Source organism: Macaca thibetana, chromosome 7 (genome assembly GCF_024542745.1).
Source record: "Macaca thibetana thibetana isolate TM-01 chromosome 7, ASM2454274v1, whole genome shotgun sequence".
Classification (NCBI taxonomy): Eukaryota; Metazoa; Chordata; class Mammalia; order Primates; family Cercopithecidae; genus Macaca; species Macaca thibetana.
In genome coordinates, this window is record NC_065584.1 from 12,005,190 (window position 1) to 12,025,730 (window position 20,541).

General features: G+C 44.2%; 2 protein-coding genes and 1 non-coding gene across 3 annotated transcripts in view; 2 read left to right on the forward strand and 1 right to left on the reverse strand.

Annotated features, from left to right (window-relative positions):
- Nucleotides 1-5,087: 5,087 nt before the first annotated feature.
- GLRX5 (glutaredoxin 5) lies at nt 5,088-14,810 on the reverse strand. Its single transcript, XM_050799188.1, has 2 exons — nt 14,316-14,810; nt 5,088-5,862 (listed from the first exon to the last, which is right to left on the reverse strand). The coding sequence occupies exons 1-2, from the start codon at nt 14,608-14,610 to the stop codon at nt 5,684-5,686; spliced, it is 474 nt and encodes a 157-aa protein (XP_050655145.1). The 5' UTR covers nt 14,611-14,810; the 3' UTR covers nt 5,088-5,683.
- A 29-nt stretch (nt 14,811-14,839) lies between these two features.
- SYNE3 (spectrin repeat containing nuclear envelope family member 3) overlaps nt 14,840-20,541 on the forward strand; it is a 124,930-nt gene continuing 119,228 nt past the window's right edge. The window contains exon 1 of the mRNA XM_050799021.1: nt 14,840-15,100. Coding sequence (XP_050654978.1) covers nt 15,025-15,100 — 76 coding nt within the window. The 5' untranslated portion in view covers nt 14,840-15,024. The remainder of the gene's footprint in view (nt 15,101-20,541) is intronic.
- On the forward strand, nt 16,054-16,328 carry LOC126960408 (small Cajal body-specific RNA 13). The gene has a single exon (XR_007727958.1). It is a non-coding gene; the product is annotated as a small Cajal body-specific RNA 13 (non-coding RNA).

The window sequence follows — 20,541 nt, forward strand, 5'->3', positions numbered from 1 at the left end:
CAGCCAGGTGTATTAGTCTCCTTTTGCCGCCGTAACAAATGACAAGCTTACTGGCTTAAAACAACACCAATTTTTAATCTTACAGGGCAGGAGGTCAGAAGTCTAAAATGACTTTCACTGGGCTAAACTCATGACCTGTGTTCTTTCTGGAGACTCCAGGGGAGGATCCGTCTCCTTGGCTTTTCCAGCTCTAGAGACTGCCTGCAGTCTTTGGCCCGCGGCCCCTTCCATCCTCTTCAGAGTACATCACTGGCACCTCTGCTTCCCTCCTGCCCAGGACACCTGTAATTACACTGGGCCCACCCAGGTGATCCAAGACAATCTCTCTATCTCAAGATCCTGAACTTAAACACGGCTTACACTTACCCCAGGTAACATAGTCACACACGCCGGGGATTAGGATATGGACATCCCACCACATTTTTTACGAAGTGCACCTGAAGTAACTTAGACAGGTGTAACTGACACCACCCCTTGTCCTCTGCTCTCCCAAGAATACTTTTAAGGAGACTTTACTAAGGAATCATGGACAAAAGTTAAAAAACAACTTAAAGGCCAGGCGCAGTGGCTCATGCCTGTAATCCCAGTGCTTTGGGAGGCTGAGGCTGGTGGATCATAAGATCAGGAGTTTGCCTGGCAAACATGGTGAAACCCCATCTCTACTGAAAATACAAACAATTAGCTGGGCATGGTAGCAGGCGCCTGTAATCCCAGCAACTCAGGAGGCTAAGGCAGGAGAATCGCTTGAACTCGGGAGGCAGAGGCTGCAGTGAGCCAAGAAGTACCATTGCACTCCAGCCTGGGTAACAGAGAGAGACTCCATCTCAAAAACAAACAAAAAACCAAACAATTCAAAAGGCCAAAATAACAGGAAGTGTGCGGCTAGTTTCCCAGGATTGCAATTTACTTTTAAACGTACTGAACAACTGTGAAGTTCTCCTTGAGATCTGAAATATTATGATACCTATGTGAGACTCTGACTGCACCCTAACACCCTCAAGTTCAGGGCAACGGGTGAGGGGTATCTGACACCCAGCTCAAGTCTCAGCCTCTGCCCAGCCTGGGTCCGGAGCCAGAAGAGGTCCCCACAGACTCGGGCTCAGCACGGCCTCCCCAGGAAGGTTTCTTCATCGGTGGTGGTGATGATCAAAGCTGATAGCTTGCTCAGTAATCGGGAAATACTTTCCACATTTGCTCACCAAATTTCCTAGGAACCGGAGAACATTTCTACCTCCTCCTTCTGGCAAAATGAATCCCTGTGAAAATGGCTAATGAGGTACAGTAGAACCCAGTGCCACAATCCTTGCTACTGCTAAATTAGAATTCACTCAAGGTTAAACTGCGTTCTTTGAAGCATAACTCAACACAGTAACTGTCTAACATATCCGTTCAGAAAAGACCCTCCACTTTGGTATGAAATAGAAGCAGTCTTTTTAAAAATAAAACTCGGTGGCAGTAAGTCAAACTGTAATCGTAGGAAAGATACTTTACAGGGAATTCTTTCAGGCTGAAGGCCCTGCCGTCCCCTAGGGCTGCTGGGCAGTCCGCTGACAGATGATCACAAGGATTAGATCTTGTCCTTTGCGTTCAACAATGAGTCTCTATGTTCCCGAGGCAACCAAACATGGACAATGTTCTGTTCATCAGCCTGTCCTTCTCTACTCCCTTAAACCCTCCAAACGGTGGTGGATACCACAGCACGGTACGAAGTCCAGGTGTAATCCAACATTAACTGTCAGGGTCAACTTACAGGAGAGCTCATTATGAGCCATGTTCTCGATAAGGTGCTGTCATCTAAGCTTGTAACACGCCTGAGGTCGGTGGCATCTGCTATTTGCCCACTTAAGCAGGAAGGGAGGTACCTAAGTCGTCTGAGGTCAGTAGCACACCCGGCAAGGACTGGCATGCAAATCCGGGGAGGGTGACTTAAGTCCCGGCTCTTAGCTACTACTGTGTTGCGAACCTGTAACCTGTAACGGTGTGACTTGAGTCCCAGCCCTTAGCTCCTGTGGTGTTGTGAGGCTGTAACCTTTAACAGCCTAACATTTCTTGTGACTAATCCAAAAGGAATGAAAAAAGGAAATTCTTCGCTCTTTTCTAAATATATTTTTCCGGGCACTCTGTATGCTGGCCAGAGGGGATTTGAATAAAGCCAAGTAAAAGGTAGTTAGGTCCTGCGGTGATGAGCAAAGAACAGGGCTGTAGAGTGGATTAAGGGGTCTGTTCCGTCTAGGGTCAGGGAAGGCTTTCTGGGGCAGCAGAGACTTCACTGTGACACATCCAGGCGCCCCGGGAGGTTCACAAGGAAGGGAATAACATGGCTATTCTGGCCAATCTGGCATAGGGATCTTTGAGGTGAGGTGCACCTTCAGTGGCATCTATTGGCTTAGACTCCGCCCTCAGCTCAACTGCACTGGGCTCCCAGGGCAACTGCCAAGAAAACAATGCTCCCCTTACGCAAAATGCCCACATAGCCTTCAGACCTACAGTGATGCTACTCTCAGGAAATAAGACAGGAATGTGGCTTTACACGAGTCCTCCTGGGTCACCCCATGCGTCTCCGTAAGCCCCTGGACCTTAAAATGCCTTTTCTCTTCACCGTTCCTCTGCTCTGCTTCACAGTAGCTATTATATGCTTCTCAGGCACAATTTAAAGCTGTTTTCTAGATTTACTAAACAGTTCTTAAGTGGAATGTTAAATTTTTAAAACAATCAGTCTTCTGTGTGGCCATCCCCTAATATATATCTTTTCCTGTCGGTGACTCTCAGGAACCAACATGAAAGCTTTCTCACCTCACATTTCAATTTGTTTCTGCCGGGCACAGTGGCTCATGCCTGTAATCTTAACACTTTGGGAGGCCAGAGTGGGAGGATCACTTGAGCCAGGAGTTCAAGACCAGCTTGGGCAACATAGGGAGACCCTGTCTCTAAAAAAAAATAATAATAATAAATTAAGCAGGTGTTGTGGTGCACATCTGAAGTCTCAGCTATTCAGGAGGCTGTGTGGGAAGGATCGCTTGAGCCCAGGAGGTCAAGGCTGCAGTGAGCCATAATCAGGCCACCGCACTCCAGCATGGGCAACAGGGCAAGACCCTTTTTCAATCAATCAATCAGTTTGCACCAATAAAACCTTGCCAACCCAAGTCACTCCTCTGCCCTTAGTACAGTCCCTCCTGTCACAAACAAGGGACCTGATTTCTCAAAATATAATTTATGTCAAAATATCTAAGTAAACCTAACTAATGTAACAAGAATTCTCTATTAAGCTGGCAGCTATGGCTTGTAAAAAAGAAACTCATCTTAAAAGTTATCTTCTGTCCTAAGATCTCTCTAAAACTCACAGCTTAAATGAAGCGTAATGACATTTATGTAACTACCAATCCATGAAAAAAAATTGAAACTACCTGAAATCATAAAATTTAATCTTCTAAAATAACGTGATCTACTTCTAAGGGTCTAATAACACAGACCCTGAAGCTATGACAAATAGACAATATAATCACACTAATACAGGCCTAATGGACTGTACTGAAAACCCGAGCAGTCCTTGCATTTTAAATAGGTGTGTGATACTGCTGTTTGCAGAGGAACCTCTGTGTCTCTTCTCTAATTCTCACAGCGAATTCTAATTACGCAGACCATCAAAATTATTCAGACTTACACTAGATAGCATCTTCAATTTTCTACTTGGTAAAGGCTTGTTAGGCATATAGAAAAACTTATTAATTAACTCTGAGAACACTTACATTCCTGGTAGAGCCCAGTGATTCCTTCAACTTATTAAGTTCCCTAGTGACTTCGATATGATCTCACTATGACTCGTAAGCATGGGTCAAATTATTCACTTGGCAGCCTTTTCCTAGCTCTAATCATATTCTAGAGAGGTTTCTCACGTTGATGCTTCCCATCAATAAGTTTCTCATCATTCCACTTTTCAGATGAAACCTAAGGGTACACAGGCAGATTTAAGGAAAAGCCAAAAGAAGCAAAATTGTGAATATGTACCACACTCCTCACTAGATGTGACAGCAAGGGACAATTTTGCAGACCTGGCCTCTGGTCCATGGCCTATATCCATCCAGAGGCAGTATGAAGTGATTCATGGTGACTCTGTCTACAGGACAAGGTGGATCCTTCTAGTGCTCCTGCTTCCCTCATTTCTAAACCAAATGGCTCCAATGGATGTGTTTTAACCTCCTCTAAGATCCTAAGGTCCCTTAGTTTACAGCAGACATAAAGGTATCATGGGATGTAGCAGACAATGAATGTAATAACCTTTTTTTCTGAGAATAATCTATTTTTCTTTCTCTGACACTGTGACGTGGGTGATCACTGAGGAGCAGTGCTCTCATCTGATGGGGCAGTCCCAGGGCGGGGGGCGGGGGGACACAGCTTTCCTTCCCCTTCCAAAACCTCTGGGGAAGGGGAGCAGGGGCAACTCCATCCAGTTCTAGCCTGACCTCGTGGAGGAAGTCTGTTTTCAGAGTATTCTCAAGAGGAACTCAGGGAGATTAAATAAGCAACGAAGAACAGCCTCTAGAATGGCTCTGGGGAAAAGGAGCCATCCTGTCCCTTTTTGCCCTTTCCATGAGAAAATGCATCCTTCTTCCCACCTCTGCCTCGTAAAGCCACATTTCTAGACAAGTGCTCTCTTTAAGTCCCTGAAGATGAACAAAGCCTCCACGCCGCACGAGGGTGGGCTTCCTTCCCACGGCCACTGCACAGCCCCAGGCTCTACCAGGCTCCAGTCTTGGGATGCAGAAATCATGGAAAAGTCTTATAAAGACACCAGACACTGGGAGAATCTCTGCCACAGTCCCAATTATGTCCTCTTTGAGAAAGGGCCCCATTTTTTAAGAAGTAAAATACTCATTAAATCCCCTAGCTCGGTGGACTGCTGCCGGTGTCTCCCTATCTAACTGTAGCAGTTTGCCAAGCACAGGACTCCAGAGATAGGCAGGTGGGGCCACCTCCTCCGGCCTCACCCACCTCTGCTCCCTCCAGCCCACCCACGCCTCCAGCTGCGTAGTTGACTCACCATCCAAACAGCAGCTTCCCCCAGAAAGTAGACCAGGGCTCAATGGCAATTCTTGTGGCAAATTTAATAGAAGAATATGAGAATCACCCTTACTTCCCACACACAAAACATTGCAGGCACTCCAAATCCTTACAGACACATGCACTTCAGAATTAACTCAGGCATGCACAGCATCCCTGTGCTGGAGTTTATTTTAAAAAACAATGCCAACGCCTCAGTTATCACAGTTTCTTTTTTTGTCCATCATTTTCCGTAACAAAAGAAGCTACACAAAATCTGGGGGGAGATACTGTCTTTGGAGACTGACACATTTGCAGAGGGGTCACGAATAATGATTCCAAAGCTCCTATTTAACTCCTGAATCAGGCAAAGAATAAGCGACAATACAAGAATGAATTTTGTTTACAGCAATCTCATAATACAGCATTGAATCGTTACAGTGCAGTGGTTGGAATTAAGTCCACAATAAAATATTCTTAGCCCAAACACCAGACAAACTAAAATCACCCAACTGCTCACGAACCAAAATGATCAGTGCAAGCAGCTGCGGTCTCAATAGTGAAAACCAAAATGGGTAAGGCTTTTCTGGCAGTGAGTCTCTGACGTGAACGGCTCCCTCTCTGCTCAGTGAGGACCTGGCCGCCCTCACTTGGAGTCTTGGTCTTTCTTTTCATCTAAAAGGGCAGAGTGGATCCCCAGCTTTTTCAGTTCTTCCACCAGGTCCCCATTCTGGTGCATCTGCAGAAGGATGTCACAGCCCCCCACAAACTCGCCATTGAGGTACACTTGCGGGATGGTGGGCCAGTTGGAATAGTCTTTAATGCCTATGGAGAAAGAACATTTATTTGTTATTTAAATGGTGAAAGCTGAACCTTTCGTGATTAAATATGTCATTCTGATCCACTAGTAGCAGACAACCCATTGTCCCTCCCTGGCTCCCCCCAATCTTAAGAGCACTGTGTTTGCTACTAAGAGCACGAGTTTTCGTGTCAAAGAGATCAGTGGTTAGGCCCTAACTTCCAATTACAAACCATCCACCCTCAGACAAGTCACCTGACTTCTCATCCTGTTTCCACCCTCATCTCGCAAGGTTTTTGTGAGAATTAGGTAAGTAAGATCCTCAATAAAATACCTGATATACTGCAGATTAATGGCAGAGGACTGGACTGGGTAATGCAAGTCACATAAGATACATAAGGCCGTAATTCTTCATCTACTAGTCAAGCTTCAGGTGAAGCAAACTTGAAGAAATGTCACAACCAACTTCATACCTAAATGGATCCATCACGGTAATTCACGGCCAATTCGGGCAATCCCACCTGTGCGCTTTTCATGACTGTGACTGTCTAGGTTGGTGCAGGCCATCAGTTACTTCTGCTCGAGATGATGAGTTGCTGAGTTTTTTTTTTTTTTTTAACAATTACTTTTACCCAGGGAAAAATTCCTGTCCCACGGCTATGGGTTGTCAGTTCCCCTCTATCCAGCCACTGTGATGGGCTCTCTGTGGAGTGGATGATCAGGCTCTGTGCAGAACCCAAAGAGACTGGTAAGTCTAATGAAGGCCCAGAGCTCAGCAAGGGCCCTGTCCAGGGCTAGGGGGTTCGGGGGCTGAGACCCGCTCTGCTCTCCAGAGCTCACAACAGCCAAGAAACCAACCAGCAAGCATGTGATCAGTCCTGTGTGCAAATGGCTCTGAGGACACAGAGGAGATGAGGGATGCTCTGTGACAGCGCAGCTGTGTGACTACTCTGTTCAATTCTGAGTCACAAGGACGACGACTGTAACAAAATGGTAAGAAAGAAATGTGGCTTCAATCTTAAGACATAAAAGATTACTCTTAACATTCCTCTTCATCCTTCTACTTCCTTTTCTGCTTGTATGTTGAGATGACTGTCCTTTCAAAAACATAGCTGGCCATTAAAAAGCCTGTATTGGTCATGTTAAAAACGAAGATGGTCAAAGCATGGCATATAGGAACTAACTCTTATGTGACACTTTTATATTTACACAGATATTTTTAAATGGCCAAAATGAGCATATGGGTAAACAAAACAGAAAAGTCAATAGATTGTTCAAGTATAGTACAGTTTACACAAATTGATTTTTATGTAAACAAACTAAAAATACAAAAACTTGCTCTTGATACCCTATAATTTATTATCATTTTCCAAATAAAATTACTGATTTCAGTTATATCACAAGTCCCAATATACAATTTATTTTTTTCTTAAAAGTTATTGCCTTATAAAAAAAAACTGACTTTGCTCTAAATGACAGTCCTAGAGAAAGCCCCTGAACCAAGGGCTTTATCTTCCTTCTCCAGATGTCACATATTAAGAAAGGGTTACATTGCTCCAGGCCTCCAACAGCACACCTCTCAGCCACTCTGGGTGCTGGTAAAGAAACATCAGCTAGCTCTTTGGCAGCTGCTAATAAAGGGTAAATTCCATTAATCATCAAAATGTCTTTATAATGCCAAATATCTAGATATACTAGAATACCCTGATGAATTCAAGTTATTCATCACGCTGATGTTTGATGCCATGTCAACAAAAACAACTAGCATAATTTGTGTGTTTTTTACTTTCTTCAAACTCTGTCCTCAAATACAAAGTCTATCAAAACTTACTTTTTACAATGATGCCGATTACAAACTTTTACCTTTACGATGATTGAGAGCTGGGTGCGAGATTAAGAAATGTTTAAAGTAAACATGAGCTTCTTTTCGTTCTCTTAAACTTTCTTAAATACCTTTTATGCAAATGAATCATTTATGTGCATGAACGATCTGTTTTGTTTCAATGAGTAATATATTGCATGAAGCTTTCCGTAATAATCAGTTTTTACTGATTTATTTTGGTGGGTGTCTATAATTTTTGAAACACACCAAAAATGGAAATAAGTTTGCTGCCTGAGAACTACCCAAAACTACGTTTTACCCTAAAAATACATGTTTCTAAAGTAAAATTGCTTTTCATCAATCATTTTTATAGTATCACACTCAAAGCATTGGGCTTGCCTCATTCATTAAACTTTATGTTGCTGCAGATTGTATGTCCTGACTATGAGAGAAGGGGAGACTCCCAGAATCCTCACCACCAAAACTACCAAAACCAGCAGGCTTTCAGACATTCTGAACACCCAACACACACAGCCACATGCAAGTGATACTAACTTCTCGTGAGCCACCTGCCTGTTCTTGACAGCAGCTGACAGTGTATCAAAATTAAATTTAGCTGTTTCTTTAATTTTTAGATGAATAGGTGTAACAAGCAGCTGACATCAAGGCCAAACGTTGGCACCCTTCTTCATGACTATGCTATTTTCCATTTTTAAGAAAACTGATTACCAGTTTAAATATTTAAGGAAATAGCCAACTGCTTCCTACGGAGTGAAGCTGAGAAACTCCTAATAATAAAAGACTACTCTTCATAAGTTGAATATTAAAATGAATCCTGCGGACTCACAAGTAACTGTTTACACATGGTTAATCTCTCTCACACTTTAGTTTTCAAAAACTGCAATATGCAGTGGTAGTTCTTACAAATATCACTTGAAATAACTCAGAATCGGAGAGCTACTCTCGAAAATTAGAAAATCATATCCAAGAATGAATTTTAATGATAATCATTATTTCATACGTGATAGACAGTGGTGATTCCATCCGGGGCAGAAAATGCTGACTGCAAAGTTGTATGACAGAGTAACACTAGGAACTGGTAGTTCGGAGGCTATCTTACAAAGTCAGTTTACGCACATCTAATGCTCCACCAAAAAAACCCATACCAACAAATTTATATTCCAAAGTATCAACTCAGAAAGAGGACAGAAATGTACTTTAAAATTCCCTTCCAGAACTTTCAAAAGGTATTTTTCAAAATTCATCACATTCAGAACACTGGACAATACTCCTGGTTTGGACACTAAATTATAAGAGCAGCATAATCATAGTTTTCTTTCTTTTTATTTTTCCTGGTAGAACTTCACTACAGTAGCTTCAGAATCTAATGTGAGTTCCAACTCTGTCTCTTACCTACTAGGCTCTGTGACCTTGGGCAAGTTGCACCACCTCTGAGAGTCACAATTTCTTCATATTACCTAATTTAGAGAATGGCGTTAAGTCAAGATAAGATGATCAGAGCTGAAAGCATGGACATCAGTAGACCCTCACTAGAAGAAAAGCAAAGCACAGGGCAGAGTGGGCAAGGCACAGGCTTAAGGGTCAGTAGATCCAGTTTGCTAGCCTGTAAATGCAGCCTCAGACAAATCTGTTAATCTCTTAGCCTCAGTTTCCTCATCTGTAAAATGGGAATATACTCTACGCCTCGCAGATTTATTACGAAGATTCCATGATATCTAATGAATGAAATGAATTGAGCTCCTAGCATAGTACCAGGTACAGTGTGGACATTCTCTCCATACCAACATCCTCCACCACCCACCCTTCTGAGAAAAATAGGCAACAGAAAAAGCATAGGAAAATAATGCAGGAAAAAGTGATTAAGTATACCATAAAGTAATAAAAATACCATTCAGGCCAGGTGCGTTGGCTCACACCTGTAATCCCAGCACTTTGGGAGGCCAAGGCTGGTGCATCACCTGAGGTCAAGAGTTCAGACTAGCCTGGCCAACATGGTGAAACCCTGTCCCTACTAAAAATCAAAAAAAAATTAGCCAGGCATGGTGCCAGGCACCTGTAATCCCAGCTCCTTGGGAGGCTGAGGCAGGAGAATCGCTTGAACCCGGGAGGCAGGGGTGGCAGTGAGCCAAGATTGCCCACTGCACTTCAGCCTGGGCAGCAGAGTGACACTGTCTCGAAAAACAAAAAACAAACAAACAAAAAAACCATTTACTGAGTTAAGGATTACTGAGTTTCACACTCTTTAAGCGTTTTACAAAAATAATCTTATTTAATCTTTACAAAAATCTGACAAGGCAGGTACAATTATCACTACTTTACAGATGAAGAAAGTAAGGCTCAGAAGGGTTAAGTAACTTAACAAAACTCACAGTGACAGCATGCAGTGAAACCAGGATTTATATCCCTCACCAGAGGTGGCCTCTACCCTCTAGCTGCCATCTATCACTCCTGCCCATGAGCTACAAGTGCATTGCACACATATCTGCAATATATGGGACTGTTTTATATCTTTAACATTTACATATACAAATGGTATTATGCCATAATTACATGTTTGCTACTTGCTTTTTGACTAAACATTGTATTTTTGAGCCATGTTAAATACCATGTTAAATGTATTTAGCCATGTTAAATACATTTTAACATGGCTATGTTAAATACATTCAGCCACGTTAAATACAACTAGATCTAGTTTATTTTAACTACCGTTTACCTTTCCATCATATGACTAAAGTTTATTTATCCGGTCTGCTACTAATAGACCAAGATCCCTTCCTGTCAGTTTTTCATTACTGCAAGCCACGCTACAGTGAACGCCCCGACACAGGTATCCTAACACAGAGCTCCCCAACCTTTTTGGCACCGGGGACTGGTTTTGTGGAAGACAATTTTTCCATGGACCGGGAAAGGGTGGGGATGGCTTCGGGATGAAACTGTTCCACCTCACATCATCAGGCATTAGTTACATTCTTATAAGGAATGCACAACCTGGATTCCTCGCATGTTTGTGCTCCTATGAGAACCTAATGCCGTCACTGATGTGACAGGAGGTGGAGCTCAGGCAGTAAAGCTTGCTTGCCCACCGCTTACCTCCTGCTGTACGGCCTGGATCCCTGGCCTGGGGGCTGGGGACCCATGTCCTAACACACCCATGCAGAAGTCAGTCTCTAGGCCAGGGGCAGATAAACTGTAGTCTTCAGGCCAATTCCAGTCTACTTCCTATTTTCGTAAATAAAGTTTTATGGAAACTCAGCCTGCTCATTCATCTACATATTGCCCATGACTGACTTCACGCTATCTAACAGCAGAGTTGAATAGATGCAACAAAGACCACCTGCCTACAAAGCCTGACATACTTACTCTCTGGCCCTTTACTAGGGTAAGTTTGCAGATCCCCTTCTCTAAATATATACCTAGGAGTCACGCAGCTGGGTCTTAGGCTCTGTTCACCCATAACTTGACTGGGTACTGACAGTTACTCCTCCAAAGTGTTGGTGCCATTTTATACTACCATCTGCAGCTTACTACATGTGCACCACACAAACACATACACACAACTTGTCATCCAACTTTTAAGGTTCACCAGCATGACACGTGTTTCACTACTGTCTTCAATTCCCTGATACTGAAAAGGTTGAGCGTATTTTCAAATGCTTAATAAAATTTCAACAATAGGATATGGTTATTTATTTCACAAATATTTGAGTCCCTATTCTGTCACTGTTCCAGATGCAAGGACTACAATGATGATCTAAATCGGCAGCAAATGTTTATAATGTATTTAAGGCCACAGAGTTTGCAATATAATGACAAATAAAAGCGGCATTTATTTATTTATTGAAATGCTCACTGAAAGCTTGCTTTGCATAAGCCGTACATGCAGTGCCACAGGCATCAGACATGTTCCCTGGAGGGCAAAATACTACGTATAGACAAGCATGGTCTCGATGTGTTTTAAAAAAAAGCTGTTAGGAACTAGATCCAAATGTTAATACAATGGTTTCCATAAAATTATAGGTGATTTTCCTTCTTAAACTTTTCAGTGTTTTCCAAGTTGCTTCCATGAGCATACGTTCCTTTATTAAGACTAGGATTAGGAAGCGATGTCAGTCTACTGGGACCTGATCCCTCTGTGACTGTCTTCTGTGTGCACTCCAGATAAAAAGAGAAGTACAGGAAGGTCTTGAGAAGGCCAGAACACAATGCTGCCTCATAGTCACCTTTGTTCCTTGGGTCACAGTCTTAAGATCTGTCTGCATCACACTCCTGGGAACCAAGTACCCAAAACTAGGAAAGAATGTTTTCCTCTGGTTTGGGCGCTTTGTAAAGTTCAGGTCTCCTTGGCATAAGAACCAACACAAGGCCAGTTTTGCAAGAGCTCTGTTCCTATTACTAGAAATGACCTTGGATCTGGTGTACACAGCTTTGGCTGGCAAAAGCAAGCATCAGACAGCCCATTAGTTGCTCTTGGTAAATAAAGCTGTATAGAGAAGAGGGGAAGAGTCTTATACCCTGGCTGAACTAATCCCCATTTTGGGAACGTGCTTTTACCACCCTGCCCCAGTCCAAATGTTAATACTTACACTAATCTTTACTTTTCTAATCAATAAAAGAGGTATATGTTATATTCAATATCTATACAACACATTTATTAACCAAAATAGCAATCTGATGAAACTCACTGGTCAAGGAATGTAAGGGTTAAATTCCTGTTGCTGCTGTTTGAATACTTAAGAAAGTAAACTCCGAAACCAGACACCAGACATGGATAAAAGACAGAAAAATAAAATGGTATCAGTACATATTCTTATTTTTGCTCCTACTTTCAGTTTATTAGCTATATTCCAGCATATCTCATTTCCAGTTATATTAAACAAGAGAAAATAAAATCACAAACCAAAGACCTCAAAACATTATACTAAGCGAGATAACAACACAACTTTTTTACTAGTGCCATATTGGCAATTTGCAGCGGACCCCCTGCAAGGTCTCTGTTAAAAGACTGCAAAACAGTTACTCCTCTTTTAAGCAGAGAAGCTGTCTTTGAAGGAAGACTGCAGGTCCTTTGCCTTGTACATGATAAAACTGAGCCCAGTAACTGGTGGCATTCTAGTTGACCAGGAAGACAAAAGGGTCATGAGAATAACACATGGCAATATTACATATACGTGGTAATTTGAACCTGCCCTGTCAACTCCTCAACTTAACATGCCTTCTAGGTCCCACCCACACCACTATCACCTACAGCAAATGGAAGATCACTCATCACCAAGAGTCTTTAAGGACTAGATAATCTGGGAAAAAATACGTTTGAAAACCATAAAGTGCTATATGAAGCCAGCTACCATTTACCGGGTGCTTTCTGTGACAGGTAAGATGACATACACTTTCTGTAATTTTCACTTTGTCTTCCTAACAAAAACTTTGCCAAATTGTCTCATTATCCTCAAATGCAGTTGAGTGACTTAAGTTTTACACCTGATTAGCCACAAAAGAGGATTTCAACCCAAAGCTTTTCCAAACACCAGCCTGTCTCATCAATGTAAGGAATGACTATGGTTAGTAATTTCAAATTTAGAGTAACAGAGAACCTGGCACCTACTTTTAGCACACACCTGGCACCTCTTTTTAGCTAGGGACATGCAGGGACTCAAGTCTCTGAAAGTCTCTAACTGGGATGCAGGTACCCTAAGTCACTCTCTAGAAGAACAGGTACAGCCTTCCCAGTTCTCCACCAACCCTGACCATCCTGGCCTCTTCCTCCTCCCCCACTCAGATAAGACTGGCGAATGCACGCGGGGTACTTGGAAAAGATGCTAATTAGCTGCAGCCTCCCTTCTCCTGGCCTGATCCATCTGGCCCCTGGTCTCCTGGGCTCCGAGGCTGAGCCAGTGAGTTAGTCCGGCGCCCAGGAGCCAGGGCTGCTTCTTTTCCCCACAAACCTCTCCAAGCCCTGGCCCACATACATTCAGCCCTGTGTTTGAGTATCTAAAGCCAAATGTCATGACTTTTCCCCGACAACACAGATCCCGACTAAGACCAGCCGACAGCAGTCCCAACCCTTTGCTTGTAGCAACCAGAGGATGGTGCTTGCCACCCTGAGCCGTGCGCCAAGAGAGATCAGCCTCCGACCTCACTAGCCTCAAAGACAACTTCAGTCCTCTCCCCACCATCGACAGCCCCAGACCGTTACCCACGAGCAGGCCAATGGCTTCCAACCTCCCCAGAGTGTCCGCGAAAGTACCTATCTCACAGCGGGTCCTTACTGAGTTTCCTAACCGTGCAGAGCAGTCAGGCTGCAGGCCGCCCTCCTCCGAGTCAGTCATTGACAAGCCGCCCCGAAACGCCTATATTAGCTCGAGGTGAGGATAACTGAACCCTCAGGACTTGACCTACTGCTCAAGTTGGCAACAGTAGAGAGCCCCAGATCCTCAAGACTCAGTCAAATCAACCACACCTGCAGCCCAAACTCTACTCCAGGACAGTACTCCTCGCCCTAACCCGGCTCGAACCTCCAGACAGACCCCAGCCGATGGAGCCCCGCTCTCCAGCCCGGCGCGGCAGAACCCCTCGGCCTCGTGCAGCGCTGCTCCTGGGCCCAGGGCGGAGGGTGCCTGCCCGGCACACTGGCCTGACCTTGTCGGAGTTCGGGGTCGTCCAGCACGTTGTAGGCCGCGTAGTCGCGGACGCCGTGCAGCCGCAGGATCTGCACCACGGCGTTGCTGAAGCCGCACTGGGGCTGCTCCGGGGTCCCCTTGAGGAAGACCACCACCTTGTCCTTCTTCACCAGCGCGTCCAGCTGCTCCGCCGAGCCGCCGCCGCCCGCGCCCGAGCCCGCCGCCCGCACGCCCGGACCCCAAAGGCCACCGCCGCCCGTGCCGCGCCCCCAGCGGAGCAGAGCCGCCGCCGCTCGGCCGAGGGACCCGCTCATCTCCGCACGCTCGCCGGAACCCACGACAGCCCAGACACACAGCTGGCCACCCGGAGCGCTCCCCGGCCCGCGGCAGTTCGACCCACCCCCTAGAGACCCTCATTGGACCGGCTCTAAACTGCCCTCCGTGATTGGACAACACTGATCGGCAATTACTCGATTCTACCAATCACGTTGCTCGTCCCGTCCGGCAGGTAGGAGGTGGGCCTTATATCGCATCCTACTGCCTTACTATTGGCCGTCGGCAACCGCTTAGCTAGTTAATTGGAGAGAATGGATGTCCATCGGGGTCGCGCTTGCAGGGCAACGAGAGGCAAAACAAGAGGGAAGACGACTTTCCTCCCGTGAGCCAATGAGGCCAGCTGGGATACCCTGAGACAACTGGGAGAGGCGCGGGACTTGCCCATTCCGCGGATGCCGGGAAGGGGTCACTTCCCAATGAAGTTTCCGGTTCCGGTGTCGGCGGTGGTTGAATTGCCATGGCAACGCGGTTGGTGGGCCCGTGGTTCCGGTCTCTTGGGAGGTAGCGGAGCTAGGCCGGGCCAGTATCCGCGTCTCCCAGCTTAGGTGGGCGTCCCTGGGCGCCTGCGGAGCGCCGCGGCCGAATGCGGTTCGTCGTGGCGGAGAGCGGGAGCCTGACCGGGGTTCCAGCGCTCGGGCTGTAGCCTCGGCTCCTGGACCCTCCCTCGGCTCCGCCGCCACGTGGGAGCTGAGGCTCTGGGGCTTCCGCCTCCGGCGCGCGATTATTTCTCTAGAACAATTTTCATTTTTAAAGTTTGTAAAGCGCTTTTGCCTGTGTGATTTCCTCTGGGTTTCGTTTTTCTTCCTTTCTTTTTGTAGAGACGGAAGTGGGGGGGGGGGAGGGTGGTCTCACTTTGTTGCCCAGGCTGGTCTCGAACTCCTGGCTTCAAGGGATCCTCCTGCCTCGGCCTCTTAAAGTGCTGGGATTACAGGCGTGAGCCACCGCGTTCGGCCGCCTCTGAGTTTCCAGCCTCGTTGGTCCTCCAGCCTTTTAAGCTGTTGGGCCTAGGATCAGGAAAGGTTTGTTGAATGGGGAACTAAGAAGTGACTTCGTTCGTTCTACAAACGTCTCCTGAGCAGCCGCTGGGTGCTAGGTGCGGTGCCAGCGCGGAATGTCCAGGGAGACCTGGTGCCCAAAGCTTGGAGCCAGCGTGACAAATGAGAAGCAGATACAAAGCAGTGTGGGAGTGCAGAGGAGGGAAAGCAAGCCTCCTTAGGCCCATTGCTTGTGCTAGTCTCCCTTGTTCTTACCAGTGTTTGACAATATACAGGATTTACTAGCTTGGTTATTGACTTCTCTACCCGGCACTCAACTTTATTCACTGCTGTATCCTCAGTGCCTAGGACGGTGCTTGGAACGTGGTAAGTGCTCCTATTGGCGGGAAGAATAAATCCGGAAGAGCAGGACCAGTGGATTTATATAATCTGTAGTCTTGGAGCCGCATGGGGTTGGTAGTACCCTCTAGCACACCAGACTTGCAGAAAAAGCATACTCCAGAGGAAGCTGAGGCATGCCTGCTCGAGAGCCAGCTGTTCCATGTGCAATTTTCCTCTGATAGTTTCTGGTCACTGTTGCCACGGTGATAATGACTGGGCTATGTCATTATCTATCCGCCAACAGTAAGATAAGCTTTGCAGTCGAGATATTGTTTAGCAGATGGAGTGTTTTCTGTTGGACACTAAGTACTGCTACAAGTTACTCCTTTTTTTTAAACTTTGAGTATTTTTTTACAGTGTTGCTGGAGGTGATCTGTTTATGCTTTGGGAGTGTTCAAATTTAAAATCAGAAAATCAGCACATGTCAGTGAGTGAGTCTTTCAAATAATCCTTCGCCATGAAACCCGAGCCTAGTAAACTATGAAAGTAAACTCGGGACGTTACCTGTAAGTCTCAGTGTCATATTTTCACCTCCATCAATATTATTGATGCTTGCTCATTTTCTAATGTGGGACCTGAAATTTACCAGGTGCTTAAAGAGTCTTTTTGTTTTTCAGATTCATTGATTCCGGGTAAATCAGAGGAACAAACAACATGAACAGAAATATGTAGAAAATGCTATTATGCTGAAGCATAATTGTTGTTTCAGAAGTCCAGCATCTGGTGCACTTAACAATAGAGAATATATTAAATTCTTCCCAAAATAACCTGTTGTTCATGCCTGTGTTTAAGTTTTTTGTTTGTTTTTAAGTAAATATTGGTGATTTGTTGCCAAAAACCTAAACTGTTTATTGCTGTCAACTTAACAAACAGGCTCCCTAAAAGAAAATGGCATTTATTCAGGAATAGAGCATTGCAATGAGAAAATGCATGCTATAGTTAACCGTGTGTATCCTGGGAGATTGAGGAAGACAAAGGTCTTTAAAGGAAAAATGAGGAGGGTTACATAATTGTTTTGAGGTAATTATTGTTGACTACAAGGATTAGTAACAAAGATGACGCCAGGCCCAGGTTGGACAGGCGGTTGCTCGGCAGGCATTGCAGATGTATTTTTTGTGTAAGGTTGAGATGGCCTTTGTGCAGGATTGTAGTTTTGCAATCTTTTGTGATCGTTTTTGCTATCAGGCATTTATGCTTGTGAACTCTTTGTGACTTTCCCTGTGTCTATTTTGATTCTGACATCTTTCTCATTGCCCACTCTAAACTAATTCTGCTTTTGTGTTGACTGACATTGGGAGAAGAATGTGCAAACGTATATCCTGAGACCGAGCAGTAATGAGGAGTGTCGTGTTCCTTACCTAATGTATAATATTGGGCTCAGAAGCACTTGTCTTTTTTGTTTGTTCAACGTTGTATTAAGTTGAGAACGCAGCTGCCATTAAAGATTGAGAGTAATCCTTGAGAAGGAAGAGTACAAAGCCTGTGTTTTGCTAAATCATAGTGAAGTTGCCGTGTTTTTGTAGAACATGATAAGAACATAGAGTGTGTGAAATGCTAAGGATATGGAAAAGCATGTTGGTGCTCTTTCAAGGAGCTGTTTTGATAGCATGACCAAGGGCAGGAAACAGATGGTGTATCCAAACCAAGGAAATTGAAACAATACATCTAAGTTTAAATTTTTAATAAAACAACCCAAAATATGGTGAAATACTTAGCACCAAACGTCAGTGATCAAAGAAAACAGTATTTGAAATATTTCGTCTAAAGTATCAACTTTTGCCTATATTTTGGCATTTTGGTTTTAAAATTCCTCTTTAGTCCTATGATGAAAACATGACAAAATATACAACTTAAATAAACAATTGTCATCAGTCTGCATCTATGGCCAAATGTTTTGGGTGTTTTGAGTAAATGGCCTTAGTTTGTGATCGTTTCCTGCCCCGTGGACATCAGTGAAGAGGTGAGGGTGGGAAGTACTCAGAAACTTCTGAGAATCCTGGGATTTGAGTCACAGGATGGATTAAACCCCAAACTAAATAATCATGCCATGTAAACATGCTGACTCAGGCATCCTAAAAATGTTTTTCTTGCGTTTATTTATAGATAAGGCTTTACTATATTTAGTAGAACTCCTGTTTTCTATCCACTTCTCCAAAAACAAATTGACCATTGAATTCATAGTGTAAACCTTCACATATCTGAGATAGCCCCTTTATCAGCCCCAAATGAAGAACTAGAGTTCAGATTATTAAACTGAAGGTGATGCTTTATCTGAGCACTCCACATGTCAGTGTTTCTGTACCTTTCCTTTTTAAAAAAATTATTTTTGAAGAAATGAGTTCTCAGTAGGTTGCCCAGACTGGTCTCCAACATCTGGTCTCAAATAGTCCTCCCGCCTTGCCCTCCCAAAATACTAGGGTTATAGGTGTGAGCTGCTGCACCGGCCCTGTTCCTTTTATACTCAGTGCTGCATTCTTGTTTGTTCTTAGAAAATGAGAGGGTGTGTTTGCATGAGAATGTGTGGTACAGAAGTGTCTATCTGAGCTGGCCAGAACATTCTGCAAATGTCATATTAAGGACAAGGTGGCTGCTTGGATTGTACAAGGAGCCAAACCACCACACATTCCTAAGCTAAAATAGCATTTGGGACCCAGAGTTCTGTTGACCTGAGCTAGAACCTGAAACCTTTCTCTGTGGTGCACTGAGCTAACATCTAGCAGTTTTAGAGCATCACTGCAACCCTGGAATTAACTGGATTCCCTGACAATACCAAAAATAATGTGTAAGGAACTGAAGCAAAGTCCAGCCGTCAGAATTTTTCTAGTTCCTAATGTGGAGATAGAAATGCTTGTTGGATTTCCACTACCTCTATCTGACAAGGCAGCTGGTTTATTAATATTTCTTTGGCTGAGGCTTTGCTCATGACAGCCGCCCACATCTTGGAGACAGGAAGGCAGGCCAGCCTCCACTGTGTCACATAATTCCTGCTCCCTTCACCTGACCCGAGTCACTGGGTCACTGAAGAGAAAGGGCATGCTATAGATCTGGCTAGTTCAGTCTAGAATAGACTGTGGGAGATAGGTGAGCATTTATGAAAAGCCCAGATGCCATGACAACCCAGTTTTGTCCTGGAGTTTGGGGAGAGGTGTAGTACTGGGTTCTGGTCTTAAATGTTGCTGAGTACTTGAGTTCTTTTTGGTTTTCCTCAGATTTTTCCACATCTATTTTCCCCTTTCTGGATTTTGGACAAATCCAAATTGATGTCTGCTAAAGGTTGTATATAATTCAAGAATTTCTTCATATAAAGGCTGCAGGGTTGTAAGGAATCTGTGTGTACTTTCTCTGCTCCTAAATATTTACCCCCAAGTGTTATCATCTTGCATAGATTGTACTTTTTTTGTTAAATTTTTGTGTATATACGTGAATTCATTAGAACCATACATTAACCCTAGGATAACAGTTTTCAGACATTTTGGTCTCCAAATTATGTTTTTTTCCGAATATAATATGTTAGACATTAGCACTTGTGTCTCTAAGTTTTTTGCCTTCACATGCAATTTCTGTTCTCTTGCTGATTCATAGCATCGCCAATAAGTCCTGTAGAAAATCAACTATCTCAGTTATCTTTGCTGGTTCTGCATATATACTAGATACACAGATGATTTTTGTGCTTTGCAAATTAAAATGACAAAATGTTCAATCCAAAAATCTAATAGCTGGATGTGGTGGCTCACGCCTGTAATCCCAGCACTTTGGTAGGCCAAGGCGGGCAGATCACCTAAGGTCAGGAGTTCAAGACCAGCCTGACCAACATGGTGAAACCCCGTCTCTACTAGAAATACAAAAAATTAGCCAGGCGTGGTGGCGGGTGCCTGTAATCCCAGCTACTCGGGAGACTGAGGCAGGAGAATTGCTGGAACCCAGGAGGCAGAGGTTGCAGTGAGCTGAGATTGCGCCACTGCACTGCATACTCCAGCCTGGGCAACAGAGCGAGACTCTGTCTCAAATAAACAAACAGAAAACCAAAAATCTAATAAAAAAATCTAAGCTCATAGCCTGCTGTTTCTGAAAGCTGTGTACCTCTTGTCCCCATGCTACTTTCTCACATTGAGGACCAAGCTCCTTGGCTGCATGCCTTGAAAGTCATACACCTGTTGGACTTCATTCTGTTGCCTTATTTAATAACAAGGACATGGGCCTGAATCATATCTCCCGGAAAGTGGTATTAAGAATTAAGTGGTAATCATAAAACTTGGTAAGCCTTTTGATTAAAGGTGATGAAAGAATTGTTTATTTTCCCCAACTGCCTGTTTAATGGCCATGTTTTGTAGTATTATGTGTTTCATTTTTTTAAAGCCAGTAGTTTTTATAACTCATATTATTACATTCCAAAGACCTGAAAAGGTCCCTAGATCACAGAATAGAAAGCGTAAGGAGCCAGTGCTGCTGTTTCGTGTGTCAAACCTGTTAGGAAGATTTATCTGTTAGTTATGTCTCCCTCTGATAGACTGAGTTTGCAGCCAGAAGAACATT

What these genes read in the sequence shown, in the direction of transcription:
- GLRX5 (XM_050799188.1), bottom strand. Translation starts at nt 14,610, where the DNA reads ATGAGCGGGTCCCTCGGCCGAGCGGCGGCGGCTCTGCTCCGCTGGGGG. An exon ending in CGACCCCGAACTCCGACAAG is followed by an intron (nt 5,863 to 14,315) that starts GTCAGGCCAGTG and finishes CTTTCTCCATAG; the next exon opens with GCATTAAAGACTATTCCAAC.